Source organism: Rutilus rutilus, assembly GCF_951802725.1.
Source record: "Rutilus rutilus genome assembly, chromosome: 10".
NCBI classification, from domain to species: domain Eukaryota; kingdom Metazoa; phylum Chordata; class Actinopteri; order Cypriniformes; family Leuciscidae; genus Rutilus; species Rutilus rutilus.
This window is the reverse complement of record NC_140215.1, coordinates 43,165,646-43,182,465: the sequence shown is the minus strand read 5'-3', so window position 1 is coordinate 43,182,465 and position 16,820 is coordinate 43,165,646. Positions and strand designations below refer to the sequence as shown.

At 39.2% G+C, this 16,820-nt stretch overlaps 1 protein-coding gene across 1 annotated transcript; it reads left to right on the top strand.

Moving 5' to 3' along the window:
* The first annotated feature begins 390 nt into the window (after nucleotides 1-390).
* On the top strand, nucleotides 391-15,500 carry LOC311298400 (uncharacterized protein). The gene is made up of 3 exons (XM_084421264.1): nucleotides 391-421; nucleotides 1,203-1,286; nucleotides 13,630-15,500. The coding sequence occupies exon 3, from the start codon at nucleotides 13,641-13,643 to the stop codon at nucleotides 14,556-14,558; it is 918 nt and encodes a 305-aa protein (XP_084277390.1). The 5' UTR covers nucleotides 391-421; nucleotides 1,203-1,286; nucleotides 13,630-13,640; the 3' UTR covers nucleotides 14,559-15,500.
* The last annotated feature ends 1,320 nt before the right edge of the window (nucleotides 15,501-16,820 follow it).

The following is a 16,820-nucleotide window of genomic DNA, read 5'->3' as shown; positions in this document are numbered from 1 at the left end:
GGACTTTTAGGACTTTTACCAGAACTATGGACATTTACAAAGAATTAAATTCCTCCTCTTTATTTTGATTATACACGTATACCCTTTTGTGTTCTTTTTTTCTTTCTTTTTCCTCTTTAATATGTGAATATACTTTTCTTCAATATCTTTGAGATGAATGTTGTCTTCAACATTTATCATATAGGTCTATAAAAAGTTATTAATGTCTTATTATGCTATGGAATTATTTAGGCAGTATATGTGAAACATTTGTATCTGTTACAAGTATAACCTTGGGGGAAAAAAGAAAGAAAAAGTGCTGTGTCATTTGGGACATGGCAGTGGATACTTGCCAATAGTGATATCACGTCCGCTTCGCAGATCTAAAAGAGACTGCGGTTGGAGCTTTTGTTTAGTCACAGTTCTGTTGGCCTGTGCCAAGGTAAGAAGGGTTATCGCTGTTCTCTGTGATATCGCTGTCATTTCTTTAACTATATTGGCCATCCATGCTGGTTAAAGAAATATATTGTTTATTTATCTGTAATTATTTTTGATGGATTGTATTTGTAATATTATTTAGTGTTTTGTAAATTCCATGTGGCAGAGCATGTATTGTCTGGATATTATATTGTGTTTTAGGTTTATTTGTGGTTTTATTCTTTGCATTTTGGATACATCTTACTTTTATCTTTTTTTTCTCATATTTTCTAGTTTATTTTTTTGTGATTTCCATTTGATTGGTATTAATTTAACTGCAGCCACAACTAGATTATTTCCTTGGTAACACTAATGTTTATTAATGAATCTTAATGTAATGTATTACTAACATGAACTAACAATGAGCAATGCATTTGTTACATTTGTTATTTGTTAATGTTAGTTAATAAATATACAGCTGTTCATTGTTTGTTCATGTTAGTTAACAGTGTATTAACTAATGTTAACAAATACAACCTTTGATTTTAATAATGTTTTAGTAAATGTTGAAATTAATATGAACTAAGATTAATAAATGCTGTAGACCTGCCCCAGACAAGAGCCTTTAATGATTTTGTGGAAGCTATGCATTAATAAATAAAAAAACAGAATTCTCATTTTATTTGTCTTATCTTATCCTTTTAATGAGTTGAATGAGTAAATTAAGGCTAACGCTAAATGTAATTTAGGCTTATGCTAAAGAGCAGATATTTAGCTATTGTTTTTTTTTTTTTTTTAACCCCCAGCTAAAGGAGAGGCGGCTCTAACTCTGACGCTTCCACTATCAACATCTACGCAACTCAGAAAAGAGGCAACTTCCTCTGAATCAGGTAGGTCTAAGATGTTTTTTACTCTTTGTATAGCAGTCGTTTATTATACATTTTAAATGTATTAGATATGATACATATAAATGTATAAAATGTAGAGTATATGCTATAACCACCACATTTAGAAGTCTCTCCAAAAATTATAAGTGACCAAATGGTCCCTCACTATTTGATATTCTTACACGTAGCTCTGTTCGTTAGTTGGATGACAAAAAGATTTAAACGTTTCTAGATTGCTCGGCCTCAACAGTCTAACGTCAATGTCAAAATGAGTGAGATGGCCTATCAGATCAAAGAAAGGGTGTCTTACTGTTCCCAGAAGACGAGTGTGAATTCCAGCGCACCGCGTTAGTTTTACCGCTAAAAGAGTGTGTGTAAAGTAGCAGTGCGATTGTGATGAGGCGTGATAGAAAAATGGTCCCCCACAAGAAAATAATGGCAAGGCCACAATAGCACTTCATGTGCAAGTTGTGATCTAATACAGCCATGAGTCTTTTTGGGAAAGATGCAACAAGTTTTTCACACCTGGATTTGGGTATCCTCTGCCATTCCTCCTTGCAGATCCTCTCCAGTTCTGTCAGGTTGGATGGTAAACGTTGGTGGACACCCATTTTCAGGTCTCTCCAGAGATGCTCAATTGGGTTTAAGTCAGGGCTCTGGCTGGGCCATTCAAGAACAGTCACGGAGTTGTTGTGAAGCCACTCCTTCGTTATTTTAGCTGTGTGCTTAGGGTCATTGTCTTGTAGGAAGGTGAATCTTCGGCCCAGTCTGAGGTCCAGAGCACTCTGGAGAAGGTTTTCGTCCAGGATATCCCTGTACTTGGCCGCATTCATCTTTCCCTCGATTGCAACCAGTCGTCCTGTCCCTGCAGCTGAAAAACACCCCCACATCATGATGCTGCCACCACCATGCTTCACTGTTGAGACTGTATTGGACAGGTGATGAGCAGTGCCTGGTTTTCTCCACACATACCGCTTAGAATTAAGGCCAAAAAGTTCTATCTTGGTCTCATCAGACCAGAGAATCTTATTTATCACCATCTTGGAGTCCTTCAGGTGTGCTTTCATGTGTCTTGCACTGCGGAGAGGCTTCCGTCGGGCCACTCTGCCATAAAGCCCCGACTGGTGGATGGCTGCAGTGATGGTTGACTTACTACAACTTTCTCCCATCTCCCGACTGCATCTCTGGAGCTCAGCCACAGTGATCTTTGGGTTCTTCTTTACCTCTCTCACCAAGGCTCTTCTCCCGATAGCTCAGTTTGGCCGGACGGCCAGCTCTAGGAAGGGTTCTGGTCGTCCCAAACGTCTTCCATTTAAGGATTATGGAGGCCACTGTGCTCTTAGGAACCTTAAGTGCAGCAGAAATTTTTTTGTAACCTTGGCCAGATCTGTGCCATCTGTGCCTTGCCACAATTCTGTCTCTGAGCTCTTCAGGCAGTTCCTTTGACCTCATGATTCTCATTTGCTCTGACATGCACTGTGAGCTGTAAGGTCTTATATAGACAGGTGTGTGGCTTTCCTAATCAAGTCCAATCAGTATAATCAAACACAGCTGGACTCAAATGAAGGTGTAGAACCATCTCAAGGATGATCAGAAGAAATGGACAGCACCTGAGTTAAGTATATGAGTGTCACAGCAAAGGGTCTGAATACTTAGGACCATGTGATATTTCAGTTTTTCTTTTTTAATAAATGTGCAAAAATGTCAACAGTTCTGTGTTTTTCTGTCAATATGGGGTGCTGTGTGTACAATAATGAGGAAAAAAAATGAACTTAAATGATTTTAGCAAATGGCTGCAATATAACAAAGAGTGAAAAATTTAAGGGGGTCTGAATACTTTCCATACCCATTGTATATATAATACTATATATATGCACATAAACATCATTCCTTATCATACATGTATTAACTCAACCCTAAACAAAAAACAGTTACGACAGTCCAGTTACCAGAGCGATCGCGCATGCACAACGCGGGAATTTACTGATATCCACCCTTCTGGATCGTCACCGGGGTTTGCCATTTGCTTCCGGTAACATGGACAAAGACGCAACACAAACAAACAACTAATGACGAGATAACGTGCAGATAATTACAATAAATATGTATTGCTGAACTTATCTGGTGTTTGTGTGTGTTTATTAAGGGATATAGGATAGGATGTAGTAATGGAGTGGTCATGAGTGCGTTATGTATGAAACTGGAACGTTAACCTGACCCTAGTGTGCACCCAAGGGTAGGATAAACATGCAAACGGCAGTGAATCATATGCATGTGTGAATACAGTGCTGTCGCGATCGTGACAGAGCCCTCTGTCACAGCGATATATCTCAATATTTTATCGATAACAATAATTAGATGATATTTTGCATTTTGCTGACTGTGTTATTGTGCTGGTGCTGTCATGTACTGCTCTGAGACATGAAGGTTGAGGATCCAAATGCAGTTTAATTTGAAAGGGTAATCCACAGACGTAATCCAGATAACAGGCAAGAGGTCATAAACACAAAGTAAATAGTCCAAGCAAACAAACTAACAAAAAGGCAGGGGACACAGGGAAAAAGGGGAATCCAAGGAACAGCCAAATATCAAAAACCAAGAATGCGGGAACAACAGAGAGAATGCTCGGAATGGTAGTAGAAACACTAAACAAGACTTTGCAGGAAATGACAGAAAGAGCCAGGCTTATATAGGGTGTGTAAACAAGATGATGAGACACAGGTGAATGTGATCATGGCTGATTAGTCTGGGTAAAGGATTATGGGGAATGGAGTCTGTGGATGTGTGGTGATTGTCCGGGTTGGAGTGCCCTCTGATGGTAACCCCGGGCACTCTCACTGGTGATCGTAAATCCTTGGCAGGTTTAAATCAAGTCAAGTCACCTTCATTTATATGACGCTTTTAACAATATGGATTGTTTCAAAGCAGCTTTAATAGGAATAATAATAATAGGAAATTACAGTAACAGAGATTGTTTTGGCTTTATAGCAGCTCTAGAATAAAGTTATAGTCCAGCTAAAGTTAGTTTTGATTGATTGATTCACTTCCGTTGCGAAGATCATTAGTTATTAATTTAGGGGCTGCTAACACCGTTCACCGTTCTAACAGAAAACCCTTAACACGCTCTGGCCACCCATCCGCACAGAACAGTGCCTGGTGTCTCGAGAACGCACTCCCTGAAATAGGTTCGAAGGTGCAAACGATTATCAGTTATCTCTGCGCAAACCTCAAAAACACAAACCCGTGAAAATGCAGACGTCATGCACATGCGCATCACATGTTCAGTCCATAGGTATGCGCGTTTTAATTTAAATGTGCGCAGGCGTGTAGTCCTTCTTTACAAATCAACCCTCAACAAACTACTTGTCAGTCCATAAAAATTGATGATACAGAATTATTTATCGCGTCCGTGTAGCCACGCGAACCAGAATTATGTTCATAATGTTTCATCTGTAGAGAGGTAAAGGGAGGGGAGGGAGGCCTTCACAGGGGAGAGACTAGTTGACACTTCAGGACTGCGTTGTCGTCATGTCCAGGCGCAGGTCTTTCATCAGATCTGGAGTGTGTGTGTGTGTGTGTGTGTGTGTGTGTGTGTGTGTGTGTGTGTGTGTGCGTGTGTGTGTGTGTGAGTGTGTGTGTGTGTGTGTGTGTCCAGGCGCAGGTCCTTCATCAGATCTGGATACGGCCTGGTTTTATTTATTTAGTTTTCTTCAAGTGAACTTAACATCATACTTACATGTTCCTATTTAGGTATTAATTATTTTATACTTGAAAAATACCTTTAACTGCACTTCAACTCTTTCCATTTTTTAAAAAACATTTTTTATCAACACAATGTGGTTAAGTTTCTTTAAAAATAGCAATATTTTTAACAACAATCAGAGAAAATCGCATTTTTGTCAAAGAATATGTCCGGATGGGATTCAGAATGATCAACACACAGTTGGAGTAGATCGAGTCCATCAACACCCCCAAAGCTTCACAGTCCTATTGCTCGTCCTGGGTCGACATCTCATTCAGTAATTTTAGGCAGTTTTGATTTATATCCGGAGATTCTGTACTCTTTCAAAAGATTCGTAATAGCACCCCCCACTGTATAACAGTGAAAACTGGATAGCCGGAAAATTCAGTCAGTGGCAGGGAAAAAGTAAAGTAGATTTGAAGTAAATTCCTATGTACACTACCAGTGGACTAGCCTACGCAAAAATTCATATACTCAGAAGTAGGGACATATCTGTTTTATTTATAAATCAATATTTTAAAACAATGTAATTATTACAGTATGTAAAACTATGTGGAAAACAGTATAAAAAAGTAAACACAACTACAAGCAAAGTATACTTAGAATACTTAATTATACTTTTAAGTACATTGGATTGTGAAAGCCCTTCATTTTTTCACATTTTGTTATGTTGCTGCCTCATGTTAAACTACTTAAAATGTTAATACTTTACACTACTTTATTTTTTCACATCAATCTACACCCCATATACCACAATGACAAAAAACTGAAATAAGTACATTGCACACCTATTCAAACCCTTTTCTGGGACACTTGCAATTTAGCTCTGGAGCATTCCAATTTCACTTGTATATGTTACTAAACTTCAAGTCGAGTTAACCTGTGGCAAATTCAATTGAATGGGTATGATTTGGAAAGGCACACACTTCTCAATAAAAGGTTGTAAAGCTGAATATGCATATCAGAGCAAAACAAAGCCATGAGGTCAAAGGAACTGCCTGTATGGCTCAGAGACAGGACTGTATCAAGACAGAGATCTGGGAAATACTATAAAACAAATCTGCTATATTAAAGGTTCACAGAAGCATGTAGCCTCCATAATCCTTAATGGAAGAATTTTGGAAGAACCAGAACTCTTCCTAGAGCTGGCCTCCTGGCCAAACTGAGCAATCGATGGAGAAGGGCCTTGATTAGAGTGGTGACTAAGAAGCTGATTGCCACTTTAGTTTAGCTCCATGATCATATATGGAGATGGGAGAAACTTACAGAAGGACAAACATCACTGCAACACTCTACCGATCTGCGCTTTATGGCCAGAGTGACCAGACTCAAGCCTCTCCTTGGTGAGGACACTTGAAAACCCACTTGGAATTGGCATAAAAGCACCTAAAGGACTCTCTTAGAATGTGAGAAACATTATTCTGTGGTCTGATGAACTTCAGTTACAAGTATCATGTCTGGAGGAAACTAGGCACTGCGTGTCACCTGAAAAAATGACATCCCAAGAGTAAACACTGTTTTTCAGTAGCAGGGACTGGGGGACTCGTCAGAGTAAAAGGAATGCTCAACACAGCAAAATATAGAGTTAGCCTCAATGGAAAACCTAGTCCAGAGCATTCAGAACCTTGGACTGGGAAGAAGGTTCACCTTCCATCAGGAAGACAATGCAAGAATGGCTTATGGACAACTGTGTGAATGTCCCGAGTGAGTGGCCCGTCCAGAGACACGGCTTGAACCCAAACGAACATCTCTGGAGAAACCTGAAAAAGTCTGTCCACCAACTGTCTCCATCTAACCTGACAGAGCTTGAGAGGATCTGAGGAGAAGAACTGCAGAAAATCGCCAAATGCAGATGTGCAAAGCTTGTCACATCATACTCAAAAAGACTTGAAGCTGTAAAGGTGCTTTAACTAAGTACTTAGTTAAGGGTTTGGATACTTGTGCAATGTACTTATTTAAGTTTTTCCTTTTTAACAAATTTGCTAAATTGTCACACAAAAATGAAGGGGTTTGAATACTTTAACCAAGCACTGTATATCTCGATCAAAAGATTGAGTGCATGTATAGTCCAAATATATATTGGGTTGCTTCCTGCTGTCGTCAAACAGGACACGGGACATCTAACATCCCCTCAACAGGAAGTGTTTAAACTAGTACCACTATCAGAGAGTCTGGCAGCGTGGGAACTTCTCACCTGCATTTCACCCATGGGAACATTAATCTTTATTGAAAGTGGGTCATATATGTAGTCGAAATGTAAAATAAATTTCAAATTTGGTGCCTTTTTGACAGAGGAAAGACAGAAAGTAACTTCAGGGCGCATTTGTATGAAAGACAACAACTCCCACAATGCACCACATTGTACAGCTCCGCAAGCCACTCCCACTAATCCAGAACAGCGCATATGAGGTATCCACCTATAAGAGAAATCACTCTTCCGTCTACAAGGCTAGCTACACCCAGAGCTTGAAATTCATTACACACAAAATTTCTAGTTAGTTGGCGAACTCATTAGTGAATTACTCCTCGTTTGTATTTCTTTCGAAATGGTGAATTATTGCATGGTACCGGGATGTTCAGTCAGAACATATGCAGTGCGAAACTAGGATGGTTCACAACACAAGTGTCCGTGTCCTCGTCTGATTCAGAGATTTCGTCCAGGAGAAATTGGCATCGTTGAAATTCTTTGCAGCAGACAGACTCAATCTCTGTGTCCGTAGGCACACAGTGAGAGCACGGGCACCACCAGTCCGCCCCAGCTCGAGCCAGCCCGGGCTCCTCGTCCGCGACAGGCAGGTCTTCTGCCTCGACTGCGGAAGCCGCAGTAGCTGCCTCCTGTTCCTCCTTCAGCCTCAGCTGCTCTTAGCTATATTGCGGCTCGTAAAAGTAGCCTCAAACACCTGATTCGAGCATCAGACTTTCGAAATCCTCTTCTTCCATATCATATTGAGTACCTTCCGCCAGAGTCCTGCAACGGGTCGGGTACCCACATAAAAGCGGCTAAAATGGTGGATTGTGACATTCCTAAAATTCACGGGCGGGGACGCGGACGGATAATGAACTCCTTGCGGGCGGGTAGCGGATGAAAAATATGTGCAATATTTGTATGTCTAAATTACCATTACTCATACGCAAATATGTGTTTTAGTCAGGCCGTCCTTAAAAATATTCTTGTTTGCCGTAACCCGACCGACTCTGTCAATTTAGGACCGACCCAATTAATTTTTTTCCCCTTTTTAGTCCGACCGATATTTTTTTTTACTCTTCAAACAATTAATACAAATGCAATAAAATGATATTAATTATATTTTAGTAAGTCTTGTGTATATAAATTGCCCATATATAGGCCTACATACAAACATATAGGCCTACGGTTTTTCTTTTTTAAATAAAAACCGGTGGCGTCATCTATGATTATAAGGGCTGTAGGCTATATGCGAAATGAAACTGAAATCGCGACACTCAGGGCCACGAACCTACAATTAAAACTTTCACAGAGATCTCAAACAGGCATTAAAAACACCAAATATTAAGAATTGGCATATCAAGCAAAATAATATTCGATAAATGATCGGAAATCGTAGCCCCGGCCTTCCACATGCTCACCGGCAATGCTCCGACATTAAATTTCTCTGTCATTAAAAACGATTTAGTTTCATATTCATGTTTAAATAAAATTATAGATATTTTTTACATTTCATGTTGATTATATGAAAAGTGAAAAGCATGAATAAGATAAGATGATCCCGAATATAGGGAGACAAATGCAGTGGGCAGACATGATTTTGACCATTTTATTAAGTTTGTTTTTGTAGAAGGCCTTTCTTTAAAGTGAATTTCGTTTCGTATTAATTGTATCTTAATTTTAATCAATGTTTCATCAACCAATTTCCTGGATTTAATAAATAAGAGGTAAATATAGCAGGCAATAATCACGACACGGAGGCGCGGGCGCGTGAACTTGAGTCTTGTCTCTTAAATGAACCGAAACTCAGCGTATAAGCTACTTGCCTCACAGACCTGAGAAATAGAAAGCATGAAATGTGTACTTTTAAACAAAACAATTCAAAAGAAAAGAAAACAGACTGCTCTCTGCTTATGCAATCCGTATGAAATGTGAATTTCTCTCTGGCGCGTTCACTACTGCGAAGATCACGAGTCAGCATCGTCAACTTCAACTTTGACACAGAAAACACTTGTTTATTAATAAACAATTGAAATGTCTCCTTGATATATTTGACATATTAATAATCATTACTTTTCCCAGTTCTTTGTGACAGCTTTTAGGTGCGTTATTGGCAGCGCACCCTATGAACGCGTCCCCACCGCTCAATAGATTTTAGCTTGTGTGTGATTTATCGCGGGCACGGGTCGGGTAACAGGCCAAATATTAACGGGTCTGGGCGGGTGCGGATTTAATTTTGATATTATCACGGGTGACGGGTCGGATCTGGTGCTGAACTTTGTGGGTACGGGCGGGGGCGAGTCTCCAAAAATGGACCCGTGCAGGACTCTGCCTTCCGCTATCGTCGTAACTTCACATCTGGCTCCACAGTGCCTGTTAGCTTAGCTTTCAAACAAGATGGATGATATTGCTTTTAGTTTCAGAAAGTGAAGTCCCACCCACTGATCTGTCATAGGTCTGTAGCGTGAGTGAGTCCCACCCCCTGGAAAAATGAGGAACGAGTGTTTGTAGTCTCAACCCCACTACAAAGATATGGGATTCCTGCTTAGAATGATGCAAAATGACGATTTTTACATCATTATAAGCAGGAACTGCAACACTGAAATCCTTATTTCTCCCGTCTCAGGGGAAAATGAGGGAATAATGCAAGACCATTCAAAAAATATGACTGAGTTTCTAACGATACAAAGCTTAATGCAAATGGGTGAAGTGTCCCTTTAACCTCTGGGGTCTGAGGTGTTTTCTGGCCCTGGAGGTGTTCTGACATGCTCTGACATTTGTGCTTTTTTCTGTTACTTGTGACATTTTCATGGCTAAAGTCTGATTACACTGTATTTAATACAAACTCTGCTACAATAATATATCAGCAGCAGGTATGTAAAAGTTTGTAGTTTTGAGATAATGACGTTTATGCGTGGTTTGTGAAAATACAAAAAAAAATTGTCACTGAAATAAGGTCATGAAACCCATACTGATTATTTCTTCACGAGACTTTTGAAAATTATATCACGTCGCCTAGAATATTTGCTCCAAAACTATGTGAAAATCACCCTGACTGCTCATTTTAATAAGACAATATATTGATTTAAAATTTGTAAGACGTGTTTTGTGTAAGAAAGCTTTATGCGAGTAGACGTAAACACATCATTAATATGTATGGTTTTCACACCTGAGAAAGACAAAGACCCTCCCCTAATGGCCCTATTAGGAGCTTATCAGGCCCTGTCATTCTGAGCAACCTTGCACAAAGAATGAGGAGATTTAAAAAATAATGGCTTTTTGATTGTTTGAATTTATTTACAACACAACATAATCCAAAGATACACAACAAATGACAAAAAAGCACATTATTGAAAACAATGATCCAAAGACTGAGACCTTTGTGCCATTCCTAAAAACATTGTACATACCTTTCATTTCCAAGGTGTTTGATTTTCACTTTACCATGTTCATGTACAGAGACTGAATGTTGAAGTCAGCAGGACTCAGTGGCATCTGGTCCCTGTATAAAAAAACAACAACCTGTGAACATGCTGATATCAAGAGACACTATAGGGCTGCACGATTTTGGGAATAGATTTGAGATTTTTCTGGTTAAAATTGCTTTTTAAAATTCACCACAGAATACACACACACACACACACACACACACACACAAATGTTTCCAACAATATATAATGAACACCAGGTTTGTTGTGCCTTGTAGGCATAGGCTACGCGCAGTGCTGCATAAAATAATAATAACAATAACCTATAGCAGCCTATAAATCTTCCAAAAGATTTCAGTAACAACTACGATAGAGAAAAATATATTGATTACAATATAAAAACATGAAATATTGTTTGGTGCGTTTTGCTTTTCAAATGCACAGCGCGCTCCAAAATATGAAACATTCAAACGCAGAGCGCACTCCAAAATATGATACATTCAAACGCAGAGCGCGCTCCAAAATATGAAACATTCAAACGCAGAGCGCGCTCCAAAATATGAAACATTATGGTTGCCATATTATACATATCTACGTTTTGAGCAGAACAAACACAGTTTAACAGTAAACACGGGTCTAAACATTATAATATTCACCATATAGGCTATCTGGCAACAGTTCAACTGCAATGTGAAGTTTATGCAACAATAACATTAACTAATATAATTAAGAATTTCTTACCTTACATCTTTCTTGTCTTCAATCGCGTTCTTCTTCTTCTGAGGTAAATCCAATGTAAGCTCACGGCGTGTCTTCCAAACTCGACGAAAAGCAGAGACTTGTGAAGTTTGGTGCTTTGTTTTTGAGGTAGCGAGCGCGTTCCATGTGGACGATTTGCATGTCAATCTCTTGCGCGCGTGGGCGTGGTCAAATTAATCTTGTTGGTTTTATACAAATTACTTAAACAGAGAATATTTGGTTTCAGTTTGAATCCGATCATTTAAAAGTACACACTTAAATGTTTATAAAGGTATATGGCTCATAAATGTGTGACAAGTATTCGCTGAGTTTTGTTTCAGTTTATAAACGTGCTCAACAAAAAAAAGTTCACAGAGACGGAGAGGCAGAACGCACACCCTGTTTATTTTCTGTATTTTACAAAAGCACAATGTTTTGATTTGATTGTAAGTGGACACATACAAAAGTAGAAATATCACATATACTTTTTTTTCCATATTTCTTTTTTCTGTATGACCATAAATGACAGAGTAATTTAAGTTTATTGTGCTACTATGTGAAGAAAATCCAGAAAAACGCACCGGCGCGTTTGCCGACCTCAGAGGGTTAAGCACAGTGCAAATAGGATACAGAATCCAATATATTTGTCTCCACTTAGGTGCCATAGAACATGTTCCTCTTCCAGAGAGAGTCAGGCTATTACAGCAGATACTGCCTGATTCCCAAGAAGGATGGGGGGTTTAACACCAAGAAAACAACGGTTTAACACCGTTCTTTCTCCTGCCCAGAGAACGACTTATCTCGGGATCATTTTGGATTCGATCACGATGCGGGCACAACTGAGACAAATCATTCTATGGGCCCAGGACAAATTCCTGTCACTCAGAACAATATACATTCCAGGGCTGTCCAGACAGAAACTATCGATGGGGAAATGGAAACTCCACCCAGAAGTAGTGAAACAGATTTGGACCAGATTTTACGAAGCGGAGGTGGACCTCTTCGCCTCTTATCAGACAGAACAATGTCCCCTCTACTTCTCTCTGAGTCACCCAGCCCCCCTGGGTCTGGATGCGATGGCGCACACATGGCCCAAAAAGCGCCTGGATGCATTTCCTCTAGTCGCTCTACTCCCGGAAGTTCTAGCCAGAGTTCGCCAACAAGGGTCTTGCCTCTTACTGATAGTGCCGCGTTGGCCGAACAGAGTTTGGTTCTCTGAGATAATATCTCTCCTCAACGGCTCGCCATGGGCGATTCCGGAGAGGAGGGACTTCTGTCCATCCCAGGCCCAACCTGTGGAACCTTCATGTTTGGCCCCTGATACGTACCAACTAAGGGACACTGGGCTTTCGCCTAACGTTGTTGAGACCATTCTAAGTGCTAGGGCTTCCTCTACTAGAAAGAGTTATGCCAACAAATTGGGTGCCGTTAAAAGGTGGTTTGTTGTACATAATGTAAATCGGGTCAACTGCCAGATTACTTCAGTACTGGATTTCCTGCAGGACAAATTATCAACAGGCATGCATGCCACGTCACTCTCAGGGTTTATGTGGCTGCTCTTTCGGCTTGCTACCCTTGGTTGACGGGGTGCCACTTGGGAGACATCCTCTGCTCGCTCGTTTCATTCGTGGGGCCAGACGACTGAGGCCTCCCGTAAGAACCATGATCCCTTCATGGGACTTAGCAATAGTCCTAGAGGGTCTGGTTGAGACTCCTTTTGAACCTCTAGAATCAGCGTCTGACAAACTTCTGACTCTAAAGATGTTTTTTCCTATGGCAATAACTTCTTTATAAAGGATTGGCGACATGCATGCTCTGTCGATCTCGCCATCCTGCTTAGACTGTGCCCCAGGAATGGTGAAAGTGATTTTGCATCCTCATCCTGACTACCTGCCTAAGGTTCCTTTTTCGACTGTACATCCTGTCACTCTTGAGACCTTCTGCCATCTGCCGTTCACAACGCCGGAACAGGAGAGATCTTACAGACTGTGCCCAGTCCGTGCTCTTCAGGCCTACGTCCACCGCACTAGCCAGTGGCATAAGTCAGAGCAACATGAAAAGATCATGGCCTTGGACATTCCAGGAAATATAAATTTTTATTTTTAGTTTAAAAGAAGTATACTTAAAGCACACTTGAATAAACTTATTTTTTGTAAGGGATATACGTTTTGATGAGCTCAATCTATAGAAGGACTAAAGTAACAGCTTTCATTTGGTTAGGAGATTGAATGTTTTTTTCTTTCTGTGTTGCAGGTTCAGGCACGATGAACGGCATTATTCCCAAGAGCAAAACAAAAGGCATTGACATCTGTGGAGCGGGCAAATACTATTATATAATCCGTTCTGATCTAGGCTGCTATATGAAGATAGGTAGTATCAATAGAGGTTCAGACATCTCTATTTTCAGTCTGTACCTTGCCTGCAAAAATGGAGACCATTACTTTGGAGATGAAGATGGCTCCTTTTACATCATCAAGGGCAATTCCTACCGCAAAGTCAAGAACCTGACGACAGACAGCGGTGCTGAAGTTCACAGCCTTCATCCCAACTGCCAGGGAGGAGACCACTACTTCTCAACTTCTGGCAAGTTTTTCATCATCTTCCAAAAAAAGGGCACTTACCGAGAAACAACAAACATGAATGAAGACTCAGATGCTGAAGAATACAAGCTCCATCCCACCTGCAGAAACGGCCTCTATTACTGGGGCCTGTCAAACGACTGCTTCTTCCTAAAGCCAGTCTCAGATTGGGGAGTCGAGTACTACAAAGGTACCGACCTCAGCAATGATGAGTGCGTTGGTGTCTATTCTGTTCATCCTGATGTTGTTAACTTCCTTCCTGGTGGACTGACAGTAACTATTGGCCCATCCTTTGACAATTGGGAGAATATGAAAACAACAACTAATGACAGCAATACACCAGTGACATGGCAAAAGAAAATCAATAAAAATGCTGGATACGATAAGGAGAAGATGACCCAGATCACACACAACTGGAAAATAGCCACGTCATACTTGATTGAATCTGGAGAACATGCAAAGTTAATTTTGAAGATGCACCTCTACTTTTTTGGAGATTTACATGCCAACACTAAAAACGAAAGCTGTAAGGAAATGATTGAAGTGGAAGAACAACTCACATTTGAGCTGAAGCCAAACAAGTCTTTATATCTGTGGCAGTAAAAAATAGGTCTTGGTCAAGAACCAGTGGTGTTCTACCGTGATTTAAAGATTACAGATGATCCAAACCCTCCGACTGAAGTCCCGCTGCCACCCGCTCAATCATGAATATCAACATATCAGGATGATTTAACTCCAAGAATAATCAAGTGCTTCAGTTAAATACCTTATAACTTCTCAAGCAATTATTTAAAGATCTGCATGCATTGCTTAAAATGAGGCTTGAATTGTTTAATATAGCAAAGAGATTTTTCAGTTACAGTCAATGTAACTACAAATTACAACACTATTCATTAAGGTATTATTGAAACTTTGTCTTTATGATTAAAAGAAACAGACAGAATCCGACTTTAAATCTTATGAAATTCCTTCTTAAAATCTCACACATGCAACCCAACTGAAGATCTTTCAATATTGTGGCTAAATCAGGCTTTGGGAAAGTTAGGCTAGAAAAAAATGCATGCTTAGTCTATATTACTGTAGATGTAGTCATAGATGTTGTCATAGTGTAATCGATGTCTACTAATGTGTTTGATTCACAAGTATAAAAAGCGCTGCATTCTGTACTCATGCATTTGGCGTATACATGTAGGCTAATTAAAAGCATTATTTTTTTTTATTTTTTTACATATTTTCCACATGTTTTACTTGATGGCATATACCATTTAGATTTTGCTTTTAATAAAGCTGAAAAAAAGCTTTTAAAGTCTGGGTGTTTTCATTGCCATTCTGTTTCTTTAAAACCCTTAGGTGGTCTTCTGGGTCTTTTTGACCCCAAATGACATTTTCTAAAATATAAAAAATTATTATCTTTGTCCAAATGGCATGAGACTTTGTACAGTTGTCAACACTTTTTAGATCTGTTTTTATGTTAGTGTGTAAAAAATTCACACTCAGGTCCGAGACTCCGCTTAGAAAATGGACAAGATTCATCCTCAAAATCAGAAACAACGCAGGACACACATAGATGGAAATGAAGTGGCACACTTCCAACAATGCAAAAAACATCCACAATGCAAAATGATCATGCTCTCTCTCTCTCACACACACACACACACACACACACACACACACAGGGAAATACATTTGTGAGACTATAAAAACTGCTCTCTTATAATTTGTCAAATAAAATAATCCAAAATGCAGAACCACCACTTAAATAAATTGGTGACAATGACACATCGACAATGTACACACACAGAGAGAGAGAGAGAGAGAGAGAGAGAGAGAGAGAGAGAGAGATGAAAAGATGAGACAAAACAATTTAGCACAGACACACAGACACACATTTCAAATAACGAAATCAAAGAGATTGTAATATTTTTATTATTATAATTGTGATTTCATAATATTTAGATATGAATCCAACTGAAAAAAAACTTTTGAAAAGATGTCTTTCAGTTAGTCAAACAGCAAATAGGTAATAGTGGAGCTCTGCAGCCATCTATTGGCTAAAGTGATTTTTTTCTACTTTTAAAACTGCATTTTCCAAAATATGGGCAAAATCTTACACTAAACCATGTCAAATTATCCATGTTATCCCCATGAATGAAAGTGCATGAATACAACTTACTGTGTATTTATGTCCCTTTGGCATTAGCGCGCTAAATCGCGTCTGCCTGCTGATCGCTGATTGGCTAAAAGTGCGTGCTCGTCGGCGATGTCAACACCAATGCCAGCTGACTCTGCATGGGCGTGTGTTTAGTAATGTCATGAATCCTTTAATATTTTAATATGTCAACATTCTGTTGTAGATTGTTTTCTGAAAAAAAAAAAAAAAAAAAAATCATAGTTTATTCTCATCATTATTTTTATTTGTTCCCCAAGCAGAGCTTTAAAAGTATGCCTGTGCCAGTGCTGAGCATCAGTCGCTCATAACCAGAGCCCGGCCGGGTTATTGAAGCTATTACTGTATGGGAACAAATACAGAATGGCATAAAAAAAAAAAAAAAAAAAGATTATAAAATTTCTCACTTTCTTTGTTTTTATTGTTTTTTTTATATATATAAATAGGTGTATAAAACAAAAACAGTGCTATAATAAAACATGACATTTTAATATTTGCCCTTATTTTGATAAAACTACTAACATTTAGAAAATTCTGCAAGGTGAATGTAAACTGTAGCCTATATGGACGTCATACACGCGTCATACTTGTGCTTTTGAGGCTATTATTATTATTATTATTATTATTATTATATCATCCTTTAAAATATGTGCAAATAGCATGTTGCCCCTTTAATATCTTATCTTTTTTTTTTTTTC